The 14553-nt window shown below is 44.1% G+C and overlaps 1 protein-coding gene across 1 annotated transcript; it reads right to left on the bottom strand.

Moving 5' to 3' along the window:
• Positions 1-3359: 3359 nt before the first annotated feature.
• Positions 3360-11388, bottom strand: LOC308046259 (aldo-keto reductase family 1 member B1-like). The gene is made up of 10 exons (XM_080353988.1): positions 11255-11388; positions 10549-10716; positions 9139-9255; positions 7779-7856; positions 7022-7144; positions 6431-6531; positions 6179-6260; positions 5554-5637; positions 4708-4790; positions 3360-3974 (listed from the first exon to the last, which is right to left on the bottom strand). Exons 1-10 carry the CDS (start codon positions 11318-11320, stop codon positions 3932-3934), a joined length of 945 nt encoding a protein of 314 aa, XP_080210114.1. The 5' UTR covers positions 11321-11388; the 3' UTR covers positions 3360-3931.
• Positions 11389-14553: the final 3165 nt, after the last annotated feature.

Below are 14553 nucleotides of genomic sequence, written 5' to 3'. Positions count from 1 at the left end.
TGTATTTTAATATTTGCCACATGGAGGCAGAATTAAACTTGTGTGTGACTGCTGCTTTTGAATTTCTTAAATAAACTCTCAGTAGATTGAATTGCATATTGCATTCCTTAGATTTTGTAATAATTGGAAGGTGGAAATCTCTCTTCATCTAGATCTTTTCCTAAAAAAGGATAAAAAGAAAAATAATGAATGTGGCTTACATTTGTAATAAATAAGTAGGTGTGAAAATTTTCTGGTAGGGACTCAAAAGATACAACCTGAGTTTTGAAGAGGAAATTAGAAATTATCACTAACATACCAGCTTTCTGGATTGTCTGATCCTAAAAGGCACATAAAAGAATTTCTGTTTCCCTGTTGTCTTTTGCACTGAAATGTATGAGACTGCTTTTCCTGCCTCAACTCACCACTTTCTCAAAGATGTTCCAAAACTTAAGCTTTCAAAGCAGTCCTATATGCACCAAGTGGAGGGGTGGCAAATCAAGTCTGTTTTCTCCCTCCTGTTAACAGGACACTTACTTACAACATATTGTATATCCCAGAGAAAACTGAATGTCTAAAATTTAGAATGGTTGGATTTACTACAACTGGTAGTGCTCTAATGTGCTTGGCACCTCCAGCTTGTTTTTGACTGTAGCAATCATTGCAGATTGTGGGCTGTCTACAGCTCGTAGGAAGCAGCATGTGCTGTACAGAGTTGGGCTGTTGCAGGAAAAGAACAGGAGATTGGCAAGAAGGATTGCAAACATGCTCAAGTGACTTGCTGCTGGGGTGTAGAAAAACACATATATCATGCTAATTGTTGTTCTGTACAACATCTGTGTTCAGATAACAGAGGCTTACGATAGACTCAGAGGCACCCTATCAAACATGATCGAGATTCCTGCCCTGCTGTGGGAAAGATCAAAGCATAGTGGTAAACTACGCCTGCGCGAATCCCTGAAAGACAGGCACAAACAGCAGGTTCGGTGATCCTTCTAGCATGCCAAGACTTCGGAGCTCTCAGTTGTATCTCACTCCTGCAGGCATGGCCTGGGCTGTCCATGATGGCAGGGCCTCCAGCCCTCTTAGCCTCCTCTGAGGTCTGGGTGCCCTCTGGTGCCCGTAGGGAGAAGCACCACAGAATTTTATCGGTAGGAATTGTCCCAGGGAGGGATCACGTCCATTAAAGTGCAGGTGCCTGCAGCAGATTTAACCCGTGCTCACAAGAGAAGGAGAATGAGCGCACTAGGTCTGGAGAGCCTGAAGAGCAAGATGGGCCAGAGCCAAGAACAGCCCTGGGCATAATGGCTCACACTGAACACTGCTGCCTTGTTCTGCTGAAACATCTCCCGACTATAACTGGAGCTTGGAGGCTGTCCCTGAGGTGGGTGCCTGCACCTACACTGTGCACATCTGAAGTTTGGTGAGATTAATTCCCCCACAGTGTCTGCTGCAACAGACAAGTCTGGCCAGTGTGGAGTGTTTCAAATATAGAAATGTGTTTAAAAAACCCAAAACAACTACCAGCCAACAAACACAACACAAAACAAAGGGGCAAGCACTGCCCTTTGTAAATTCTGATTGTTTGCCTCTGATAGATTTTAACATTAAGATTCATATCCCAATACTTCTTCCATATTCTTTTACCTTATTGTGAGGTTGCACATTACATTCTTTTGGAAGTTTTGGTTGGAAATATTTTTGATAACCTCCATCTAAAAAGCATGTTAAATATATTCTAGGGACTCCTATATATCTATTTTAGACTATCCTATGTGGTCTCAGTATACCAGTGTACTGAGCATAATATTTCAATGTTGTGTTTTTCTCCTGATTAACTGAGAACAAGACCTAACACCCTGTAAAGCTGTAACATATCTGAGGTCCATTGTCCTGTCTCATAACCATAGTCCTCAAGCTAAAAGTACAAGTTTTATTCACACCTCATTTGAAAACAGAAGCTTTGAGTTCTTTTAATCACATAAAAAGGCCAAGTTATTTTTTCATTTGTCATGGAGTAAGGGAGCACCAGGGAATGTGACACAGCTAAGTTGAATCCACCAAGTAGACCAATGGAGGAACAACCCATCAAGGAAAATGCTACACATGCACAGAACAAAAATTAAATGTGACAATCCCTCATCTACCACACCTGTGTATCAGTGTGGTCTCACCTGGGAAGGGAAATACAACACTCAAGTCTCACCTGTCTCCATGTCAGGCTCTGGTCAGTGGCACAGCACCAACACCTAATATTATACCTGTGTCCTCATCATTTTGGATATCTGCATAACATTCTCCCAGAGTCTCTTTTATTGCAGATTTTTATAGCTAAATGTCAAATCAGTCCACACTATTACTATATAGCTTTTCAGCCCCTCCATATGATGTTCTCCTGTCTCTTTCACATCCATATAATTGCACACAATTCTTGTTTGCACTGGCTGTTCAGACCTGGTTCATTACATCCAGTTATTCTACTTCTGATCAAGGCAAAAATTTAACTCCTGTGACTCGGCCTTTCTGTTATTTGTCAAACATATTTCATACATACTTACAAACAATGGTATACAATGGAAGTAGCTCAAACTTGTGTAAGCATATTCTCTTGTTGCACATTACATTATAGTACAAGCTACTATGGCACAAGCAGTAAGTCAGTCAGAATTGGGTCCTAATACTATTAACCCTTACAAAAGCAGTTTTTTGTTAATCATCATCTTGTTCTCAAGGAAGTTTCCAGCCCACACAATTGCTCAAGATACAAACCAAACTTTATATGCTTTTGTCAGACCCTACAGCTTGATCTGGTGTGGATGTTATAGAAAAGAATGCAGCAGTTGTACTGCAGAGGCCCTGTGTCCACCAGAACAAGGCCCATTGCACTTAAGGACCTCTGAAGTGCCAGGCTGTTCCAACACCTCATAGCTATCCCAGCACTGCCCAGTAACCTCACCTGCATCCTCCATCATGAGGGACAGGCTTTGTCAGGGGAAAGCTTTACAGTTTACAGTTACAATTAACTGAGACCTGTCCTAGTTACCATTACCAACCAAATCAGTCCACAGTGATACCACTGTACAGCTTTCCAGCTAGTTTCAAGTGTTCATCTCCTGTTGCTTGTTGATCCACAGTCCATACTAAGGCTTGTCATACTTAACTGTTCTTGTCAGCATTGCTCTGTCAACCAAAGCTTATTATACCAAGTTATTCAACTTTTGAAGATGACAAGATCTTGATGCTCCTATAACATAAAATTGAATGTGGAAAATGGTTTCCAATGATGCTGTTGATGCAAATAGCTTGGTTTGTCATTTTTTCACATTATACTAGAATTTCCAAACCAGCAGTAATCTAAGCATTTTTTATTTTTTGATAGGAATAAAACTGTGTATTAATCTGTCCAGTTTCACCCTGTAAAAGCATACAACTGAAATAAGGCCCAGTACAAGTAGATGTGCATCTGTAGGTCTGGTCACTTCTCCCATTTTTTTTTTCTTCTTTCCAAGAAAGCTTTGGACTGTGCTCTAGAGAAGTTGATTGTTGTTTCGTATCTTCAGGCAGTGATTATGTAGTTAATTCTTTCAGGATGGATCTTTCTTCCGTGCTCACATACCCTTACCCTGCAGCCTTAAGTAGTGTCAATGCAAGACAGAAGGTTAAAAAAGAAAAAAAATCAGTTGCTAGTTCATTTGTGGTTTCTGCTTTGCTATTTCAACCATGCAGAGACAATCATCTAAAGAGTGGATAATTATTATAGACCATATTTTGTTCTTTAGAACAATTTTACTATTTTCTTCCACCAAAGAAGAAAAACTCAAGACAAAGGCCCTGACTATGCCTTTGCCGGCAGGAGAGATACAGTGTGAAATCAACATAGTGGACAACTCTAGGCAACGATGGAAGCTCATTAGACCCCACAGGCCTGCAAGAGGGCAGGATAAGTCTGTCTTCAATATTCTGCATTGAAAGGGTACTCCTTGTGATTTTTGCACCTGAAGGAAATCAAAGAGGAAAGGTTACTCTTAAGGCTGAAATAAATGCTATATAGAACTACACTGACTGTATAGAGGAGTCTTCAAGGGAGGTTCTGAATTGTGTAACTGCAGAATGAATAAAAGACGCTTAGTGTAGCAGTGGTACACATGACCAACAAATTCACATATTTTCCCATTATTCCAGCACTGAATAGTTGAGGAACCAAGTTACTTTCTAGATAAAGATTTAAGGTTAACACCGCTTACAGAGAAAATTCCTGCCACCTTTCAGCCAAGACTTTGGCTATAAGCTTCCAAGGCACACATCTGCAAGAAGTTGTCCTTCACACTGCACTTCAGATGGTCATTCCCTCCCCCAACTGCCTATGTAAGAACTGACATTAGTTTATAATAGTTTTTTTCTGTGAGTTATAAGTTTAAAACTGCCCAGTGCTCGTTTCTCCAATATGGACATAGACAATGTTATCAACTAGAACCCTCCTTTTGGAATTCCAGGCACACAAAGTTTCCTGGAGAAAGGATTTCCAATGAGCACATAACATGACTTATCCTTTAGTCAAAAAGTGAAAAATATAACTCCACTAAGATGTTAAAAAACAGATGCTTCATTCCTCAAATGATTTCAGATTTCAAAAATATACCAAATTTAAACAGCTATACCAGTACTTGTGAGATTAGAATATGGATTATTGAAAATATAAGAGTTTGAAGGAAACAAACTTTCACTTACATGATCATTCCACAGATCCTCCAGTTTCTGTTTAAGCTGAGAAGGGCTGACATCTCCTCTTTAGTCAATTCAAAGTCAAATATCTAAAAAGAAAAACAGCTGGAAATCACCTCTTCAAACAAATCAAATCAGAAGCAAGATTCACAAGATTAAAGAACAAGTTCACATCAGAAAGAGTGGTAGTTAGAAATGATGCCTTCATAAAACAGGGGAAGGAAAACAAGTATCTTTGGATTTTCAAGACTATTGAAGAGGGAAGCAACAAGAGATCACAGTTGCAGTTACATATGCCAACTGTTCAAACGTGTCTGGTGAATACCAAAGTGTTGCAGAATGCCTCTATTTGTGGAAGATACATTTCTCTACAATTCCAAAGGAACACCTGGAAGGCTTCCATATTTCAATAAATCCATCTATGTTATTCCTGAAGTCTTGATGTCCAGTATCAGGAAAAAAAACACTACACACATCCGAGTTAACAGTCAGAGGATCACTGTGGTTTACTGACACCAGGACTCTTCCCTTAACATTGCTTACCCTGTCTTCTGAGGAATGCTACTGCACTTGAACTCCAAGGAAGCCCTGTCTGCCACTTCATCCACAAGTCACCGGAGACACTATGTAAGGTGACTGATAACTTTATCAGCATACTGTTACCAAGAGCTCACTCTCTCTCTTTTCTCCAACTGTAGTTTTCAATTGTAGCCATAGCTTCCAGACAGAAAAAGCCCAGTCCTCTTGCCTGAGGAGGACTTGGGAAGGGTGAGAAAGGATCACTGTTTGCTTTGCAGGGAGAGGCCATGCCAACCCCTAAGGGCAGCACCCAGGTCACTTGTAATCACTCACCTTGAAGTTCTCCACAATACGCTGTGGTGTGACAGACTTGGGAATTGCAAGCACGTTTCTTTGGATCTGGAAGCGAAGGAGAACCTGCAGGAACAGACAACTGAGTCAGAGAGAGGACATCTCCTGCTCTGTAGGAAGCAGAGCCTGTTCCAACAGCTTTTCTCCCTAAACTATACCTGCTTCTGCATAGTTGCATTTCAAATAATTCCTGTCCCTGTGGCCTAGGTAGCACTTCCTGGAGGGCAAAGAGGGAATCAGTGGAGGCCCACATGGAAGGCCTCCTTTCCCATTCAGTTTTGAGACAGTTCCTTTTCTTGACACCTGGACTTTCAGCAGTCCTTGGAAGGCTTCCATTCTCTCCAAGAGGACTTGAGAGGGGAAATGATATCTGAAGATGGGTCAAGAATCTTTCTGGGTGTGGGCCAAGGAGCTTGTTCAAGTATATATTGCAGGCCATACAGATGACAACCTGCATTGCTACTTAACTCCACAAAAGAGCACCATGGGGAACACTGCACTCTGCTATAAGCTTCCAAGGCGCTTAGCAGCTGCACTCTGTTCAGAGTGCAGTTTGCTAAATAGCTATGTTACAGGAAGCGGTACCCACTGTCTGGCAACTATGTACCTGTGCTGGTGTTTTGTTGTGCTTGGCTGCAATCTCTTTGATCTTGGGGTCATCCAGAAGGCAAGGCTCCTCTGGCTTAACCCTACACAAAGACAAAAAGGAAAAAAAATGACAAAAAACCAAATCTCTGCAGAAAGATTCTATCTATTTAAAAAAAAATAATGTGTAAGTATGGACACACACCTGCACCACTACTCATTCAATTAGTGTGATTTCTTCAAACTTAAACCACACTAACCCATTTGAAATTACCTGTCAGGACGCCCAAGGGGACAATAGGCTGTCACAGTGATGCCTTTGGATTGGCAATAGCTGATAAGCTTTTCCTGGGAAAGGTATGGATGACACTCGATCTGCCAACACAGAAATAGAGACTGTGTAGAACTACTATAGTGTTCCCATGCTCTAGAGGTATTTTTCTGAATCTTAATTTCTTAATTACAGGCTGACTTAATCCTATCCTGCAAGTGGTCTGTGTGACAATACACTACTGTAATTCTATAGGGCATCAACTTTTATATTGATTTCTTATGTGTTCTTTGCATTTTGTTCTGACAGGCTTTATAAACAGCATTGATTATAGTCAGAATTATAGCTTGTCTGTGGATTCTTTTACCTCTAATGTTTCACAGGGAAATACTCCAGAATTTGTAAACAGTGGTTCAGCAAGGTGAGACAAAAAAAATATTCTGGACCTTTTTGTATGAAGAAATATCCACAGAGTAGGATTTAGAGTACATGCTGTGTCTACTTAGTTCTCCCTTTTTCCAACTCCTTATTCAATTGTAACCAGATCTTTATAATCCCTGAAAACTATCAATCTGCAGCCACTTAGCAGCTTACTTGATTATTTGCAGGCTTGTACTTCAGTCCTGGCTTGTTCAAGAGTCTTTCAATCTGCTCACAATTAAAGTTGGAGATCCCAATGGCTTTTACCAGACCAGCATCCACCAGCTCTTCCATGGCCTAACACAAAGGGGAAGAAGGTCCACATCCAGTGTACAAGACATGACCTGAATACATTCATCATTATGTGGCTTGTTTCCCTTCCTAGGAAGCACATAACTGTTTTGTCTTGCCAGGTTTTTAATTCCCAAGGGTAAAAGCATGTACTGGTGGTATCTGTGCTATGTCCAATGCCCAAAATCATGTTGAGACTGAAGTTCACTGAGTTACACAAGGAAAAGGCAACTCTGACTCTACTGTTGTAATAGCACGGGAGGGCTATGACCTAGGAGGATGGCAGGATCACAACTTCAGTGTCTATTTCTGCAAAATCTGTGTGAGCAGTTAAACTGCGTGAGAACTGTGGTGAAGAAAAATTGTACAGTTATGGTCAAGTAAATAACATTTTCTAACCGCAGTCTGGTCTGCAGCTCCATTTAAACTGATTGTGCAGCTCAGTGACTTGATATGCTAATACACAGTGAACAGGAAAAATAGGTTGAACAATCATGCACATTTTTAAAATTTAACCACATACTTCTGTGAATTCTTTGCAACTAATTCTGCATATATGCATGAGCTATTCTGTGACTGCTGAAGCTAACACCACTGCTGAGGGCAGAAGATATGAATCTCCCCCTGTGGCTGAACTCACCTCCCATGTATGTAGAATATCAGTGTTGCTGGGTATTGACATGCCTTTGTCATCTGTGGGAAACAGCTCCTCTCCTGCCTGTCCGTGAAAAAGAAAATGCTTGAAAAGCTGTTGAGAAGTTCACTTAATACCACCAGAGCTCACAACTATGATAGCTTAAACTTCTAGTGCAGGCAAGAACACTAACTCTTGTCTATATTCCATCATTCCTTCCTGAGAAGCAGGAGGAATTTAAGGCATTTTTGCCAGTGACCATTCCCATAAAGACAGGTTTTTCTGCTGAACACCTCAAGGTCTCAAACAGACCCAAACAACTACAGGGAAACAAACCACTCAGAACTACAACCTCCAGTCTCATACATGTTCAGTTCATGGATCATTCTTTTTTGCCCACCTAGAACCATTTTCTTTTTCCAGAAGGGTATTGGGTGACTTAGGTACCAGGAACATGTAGTTCTGGTCTATGCAACACCAGATCTGCTGAAAAGATGTTTATGCGCTATGACCGTTCCTCCATGACAAAGCTCAGTATAAAGCTGCTAATACTAGGATAATTAGAAGAGCCTTTGTGTACAAGTTATGAAAAGACATCAAGACTGAACTGTGTTTAACAGCCATTTGCTACTCTCACCATGAGACAGTTTTGTTTCTCACAGCTTTGTTAATATAAAACTAAAATAGAATATTAAATAAATGTGAGCAGCTCAAAAGCAACAGGGAGGATGGAGACTGATCAGATTGTAGCAGGAAGGAAAGGCTAAGACTAGAAATAGTTAAACTGAGACACAGGCTCCCTCACTAACTTGTAACAGAGTTCAGGCCCCCATGAAGTTTCACCTTTTGAATTCCTGTCTCAGTGGAACAATATTAAGTGTACTACAGGCAAGGTCAGCTCAAACTTGACTGTATTAAGGACTTGGTGATTAGAGAGAGAAATGGAAAACAGCAGTATTTTCTCTTGCTCTGTGATTCTCAGACACACAGAGAAAGATTTCTGACAGGCACCAAAATGCAGCCCTCCTTCCAGCAATCAGTAATTTCCAGATGAGCATATACTGATTCACAAGAGAAAGGGAGAACAGCTTATGTTATGCTTGCAGCTGGGAGACCTGCCCCTTAGTTTTCAGACCATCATTCCCAGGATCAAAGGGGCATGTCAGCAGCAGTCTCAGGGGCAGAGATCAACAGCCTGGCTTGCATGGCCAGAGTAAAGCTGAACAAGCAGCACCAGAGCAGCGGTGGTGCACGCAACAGACATGATTGTATTTCCCAGCCAGAGCAACTGTTAGGCTGTAAAACCACATAGCTTGAAAAGGAGCATTTAAAAGAAACAAAGCCAAGGGCATTGTTGTTACTGTACCTTGAGGCCAAAAGGCCAGTGCATGAGGTAGAGATCCAGGTAATCCAGCTTCAGATCAGCAAGAGTCTTCTGGCATGCCCCCTTCACCAGAGGTTTTTCAAAAAATGTGCACCACAGCTAGAGACAAAAAGCCAAGGTACACTGTGACCTCCCGAGTTAAAGTTCTCAGATGCTCACCTGCACAGGACAGAAATGTTTATATTCTTTGGGAGGTGATGTGGAATTAGGCCATTCTAGTGCTCTTCAATTGGGGCTTGCTCTGGGATGGGACTGGCCTGTGACACTGAAGGCAGTATATGCAGTGGCAGCACAGGTATTTGAGCAAGATCCTAACAAAGAAAGTTCTCTCGTTCCATTACTTGAAACATCATTTGGGCTACGCCTTTTTACACAGGGTCTGCCTTTGCTATCACTTGGTGTTAAATGAAGACAGTATCTGTCATTCCTGACCATGCATGAAATTCACACATTAAATTGAATAGGCAAAGCCAAGGAAATACAAAAGTGCAACAAAGAAGCGGCTGGCATCAACCTTCACCAAGGTAAGAAGTAACTTCAGAATCCAGCTTAATAGCCCATTTTTCTTAACAAGCAAGAGAAAGAAAACCCACCAACCACATCTTCCTCTGGACAGGGGCTGAGCAGATTACACTGTCCCAAGGTGCTCAGAACCTCATCTTACTCACACAATGGAAAAAAAAACCCCTTTGGCAGGACTGTGAGCCCAACTGCTGGAAGAAGCACCAGCTACTGCCAGGCTCATCTCCTCTGCTCTGCTTTAGCAGTCAGTGAGGTGCTGTTACAAAACAGGTTCTGCTTCTGTATCAGTCCATGACACCAAGCAATCTCTGACCTCTGAATCACAAGTTTCTACCTTGGTGGTGCCACCTGGCACACTGCCTTTTTCTGCAGCCCTTCTGCACCAATTGGTCTGCAAGTATGAGGTGCAGGACTAGGCTCTTCCTCATCCATCCCCCAGCACCTCCATGTCTTCTCAACAGAGTGCCAGACCACAGCAGGGCTGTGGTGGTGAAGCACTTAATAGATTTTTTTGAAGGGGTCTGAGGGATGGGAAATCCCCCAAATTGATTTCTTTCAGTGTTATCAGATTGACTGGAGAAAAAAAGCTGCCACCAGGTAGTTAGGGTAAGGATGATTCTTCTCCCTGCTCAAGGAACTTACTCATCCTAGCCAAAGGTTGCAACAATAAAAATTACTACCAGTGGACAGGAAAGAGTCAAATTGTAACACTGTGCTAATGAAGTTAAACAATAACGTAGTATCAGGAGCAAGCTCAATTCCATTACAAATCTCTTCAACACTACAGCATAAAAGTACATTAGTTTCCTGCTGTACAAATATCATAGGTAAAGCTGGTGTGTCCATGACCCAAGAACATCTGATTCTTACCTTACTGACGATAAAGAGGTCCTCCCGTTTCACAATGCCTTCCTTGATTTTCTGCTGGATCCCTTCCCCAATTTCCTTCTCATTCTGGTACACATAGGCACAGTCAAAGTGGCGGTAGCCAGCATCGATGGCTGCCATCACTGCAGCCTCCACCTTACCTGGGGGGGACTGAAGGGAAAAGGGTATATTGTGTTTCAGTTTGGAATTCTCACATGTTGCTCCTCAGGTGGCTTGAGGGTAGATAAACACACAAAAGGGCTTTAAGAGGAGCTTTTTCCATAAAGGTCTGTACGTATCTCAAGCAGTGGCTCCCAGTTTAAAGCCTTCAGTCTTTCCTGTCTGCCCACTCCAAGGACGGCTGTGCAGGGATGAGGCCTCAACACCACGACCGCTGTTCAGAGCCGGGCCACGGCCTCCTCACTTCCACACGCCGCTTCGCAAAGCAGCCCCCGCCGGGACTCAGCCTCGGCCCAGGTCTCGGCGACCCGCGTCCCTGGGCAGAGCCCTCCAGCGCTGCGGAAGCTCGGGATGCTGCGAGGGGCCAGCAGGCAGGGACGGACTCCCAGTGCCAAAAGCCGCAGCGGCACCGCCGTGCCCAGCGGGGAACCCCAAGTGGCGGCCCGGCCGGGGATGTCGGTGGCGCCGGCACGGCTGCGCCCCCTCCGGGAACGAGGGGCTGCCGTAGTGGCGGCGCTGCCGCGGTTACCTTCCATGTGCCCAGCCCCAGCAGAGGCACCCTGGCCGCAGGCCCCAGCCTCCCGCAGGTCAGCATGGCTCCACACAGGAACGCACCCCCGCCGAGCGCTTTATTAGCGGCCGGGTCCGTCCCATGGCCGCCAGCACAGCTCCTCCCCGGGGTAACGCCCCTACACGCCCCGACGGATAGTATCACTCGGCCTTCACCTCCTTAGCAGCCAATCACCGCTCAGATGCTGGCCTGATGACAACCCCTCCCAATCAACAGCAAAGCGGGACAACCAATGGGGTTCCGTCCAGCCCGTTGCTATGGTAAGGTATGGGGGGAGGTACCTGCGTGTGGGGGATGTGCGAGAGAACCCCGCTCAGCGCCCCCTCCCGCCCGCCTGGGCTGCTTGGACATTTCTGCGAGAGTAGCGTTTTCCACGGGAGCCGGCTGGGGTCAGGCGGGCTCGCCCGCTGCGGCCCGGCGCAGGGCATGCGCTGTGCGAGGCGGCAGAGAGCGTGAGTCGGGGGCTCACGGCAGAGCTGGGCGGTGACGGCTGTGCCGGGACCCAGCGGGCCTCACACCGACCCCTCCAGGGCAGGACAGTCCCGGCTGGTACGGGCCTTCTGCTGAGGCTCCGCTCATGTGGGCTCATGTGAGACCTGAGGACAGTTAAACATCTCGGAGGTGGTGACACCACCCGGATGCGCCGTGTGGTCCTCTCCCCCCGCTAAAGATCTTCATCAAAAGATAAGGGCGGCTGTGCCCCGATCCGGCTTGTGTTTGTGCAGGTTTCAGCTTCTGCAGAGCCCTGTCCCCCGTGCCATGGGTTGTTCATTCGTATCTCGCTTGTTATACGTGCTGGGTGTTGCAGCATGCTATTGTTGTTTGCCCTATCGGTTACCAGATGGAGCCTGTTTCTTTCAGTGGCACTTCTGCCCATGATCTGTCATGGGTAAAGCTGTGGGCTTGTCCCAAAATGAGTCAGTGAACAGGAGTCCCGAGGTAGGGGATGAGACAGGGGCCTTGCTCTCACCTCATGGAGCTGCTCCCTCGCCTTTATAAAGAGGTATTAGCAGATTTTATTTACTGCAGAAGTTAGTATTTCAGGAGCACTAAGCATTTTATGAAGTGCAGGGCTGAGAATGCTGCATATGTCAGACAACTAGGTCTTTTTCACCAAAAGCTCAGTCATTCTGCTGCAGAAGTCTTGCAAAGCATTATTTTGGATTGTTTTGGAACAGGAAGCACAAAAGCCAGGAATCCAGCTGTGTTATCAGCTGTATTTGTATTTTTTGCGAGGCTAGTATTCACTAGGATTGTTATTTACTTGTTTATAGCACGTGTGCATTGTTATTATGTAGTAGAAGACACAGTCCCCATCTTCAAGAACTGACAGTTTTAACACTGAAAATTACCTGGGGGAGGACAGAAATAAGTAGGGAGAGTTGAAGTATGGAAGATAAAGCACCAGATCATTATAATGACATGAAAGCAATTAACACTAGTAAGCTGAATAAAACAGATAAAAATATAAAAATAAGCATGACAGGAAGATTAGGATAGAAAGCTCAGTCGATATAAAGAAGTTTATTTGGCTTTATCTATAGAACCTGATGGTCTGGTTCCATACGATAGTCAATGATTAGTAGCTGTACTTCCTGTAAATGTTATCTTCCAGGAAAGCACAGAATTTCTTTATAGAAAATATGTGATTGACCACAGAGCAAACATCATGTTTAACACCTTGAAAAGTCACTCACCATTTGAAGCCTTTGCAGCCACAAACCAAAAAAGGTTCAAAAAAAGTCAAACAGTAGTTTTTGCTTGTTGAGTGTGGTATCATCATGTACCCTGTATATGCAGCAGGCATCAAAAGTTTCTCCTCAAAATGTCTGCAGGCTGTGCATCTGCACCAGGAAGTTCTTAGAGGCCAGAACTGAAACAAGACTGCGCAGCTACATCATCAGCCAGAGCCCTCAATTGCTTCTATGATCACCTGTGACTTTTGAAGTGGTGAGTCATGCTGATGGGCCTGACAGAGCTACTTGACTCAGTTTCCTGTTCGGCATCCTGTGCCCTTGTCTCACAGCTGCAGCTGCTGGAGCCAAGGGCATGAATAACATTTGGTCTGCTGAAAAAGGTTTCTTTTCCTAATCTGTGTCAGTTTAGCAGCTTTTATTCCCAGCATTGCCTGCTGTAGTGCTGGGAGGTGCTGTAGCAAGAAGTGCTGTCCTCCTCGGTAGACCAAAGCAAGGGAAGGATGTTGTATGAGAAGAGACCTGCATGGGCTAATGGGTCTGCAGAGAGACCAGACAACCTCACGGTGTGACAAGTATGTACTGAAAAGGAAACCAATATGCCATTGATTTATATGAGCATTGTCACTGCTATCCTATATTCTTTATTGTCCTGTAAGCCTGCTTGCTGTTTTGACAGAGCTAAGGCTAACAGAAAGGCAGACCCGGTGCGCAGAGTGAGTACTCTTGTGGAGGTGGGCTACTTAGTGTTAGCTGGGCTTAAAGAGAACAGTTTTCCATGCCTGGCCTCTGTCTTAATTACTAGCAGAAGTCACGTGGACACTTGTCCTAATAAAGATTGTCTCCCTCCAGAGAAGTCATTCTATTTTGAAACATCAAAGTGATCACATGCACTGTTAGTAGACAGTCCCATTTGTGCTGACGACTGCTAAATTTTATGCATTATGCACTTCATTAATTTTTTTTCAAAATAACATGTTGAGCCATGCCTGTGATCTGCTTTTTCAGGGCAACCTGAAGACCAGCTGAAGTACCAATTCGCTTCTGTATTTCCTGGATCCTCGAGCTAGTGGTGATAGTTTATTAGTATCAGCAGTGTTGTGCTTTGACTCCAAATGCTGGAGGCCTTGGTGTAGAAACTGCCAGAATCAGTCAGGTTTTGTGCTGGAGAAGCATCAAGGTGAACTGGTGCCATCAGAGAGATGTGCAAGTCTGTGCAAGTCTGTGCAAGCTGGCAAAGCCTGGCTGTTTGGCCAATAAGATGGGGTCTCCTATAAGAATGGACAGAAAACCCTGCAGTGTTTGTTCTACTGAGCATGTCTTCTTGGGGAGAGGTTCCAAAGCCTTGCGTTCCTGCGGCAAGGAGCTGGGTAGAGTGTGTGATGGCAATAATGAAGCTTAGTGGACAGCACAGCTGAGAAATGCAATTTGTCCTTCCTCTCATTTTCTCTTGAGATTTTTGTGTTGCTTCCTCTGCAAACTCGTGTTCTCCTGCAAAGGTGGGTTTTCCCCAGTGGTTTTTTGAATGCAAGACGGATTGGTCTTTTAAGAGAGGATTTTGTG

This window comes from Nesoenas mayeri (genome assembly GCF_963082525.1).
Source record: "Nesoenas mayeri genome assembly, chromosome: 1".
Lineage (NCBI taxonomy): Eukaryota > Metazoa > Chordata > Aves > Columbiformes > Columbidae > Nesoenas > Nesoenas mayeri.
This window is presented reverse-complemented; position numbering and strand designations above follow the sequence as displayed.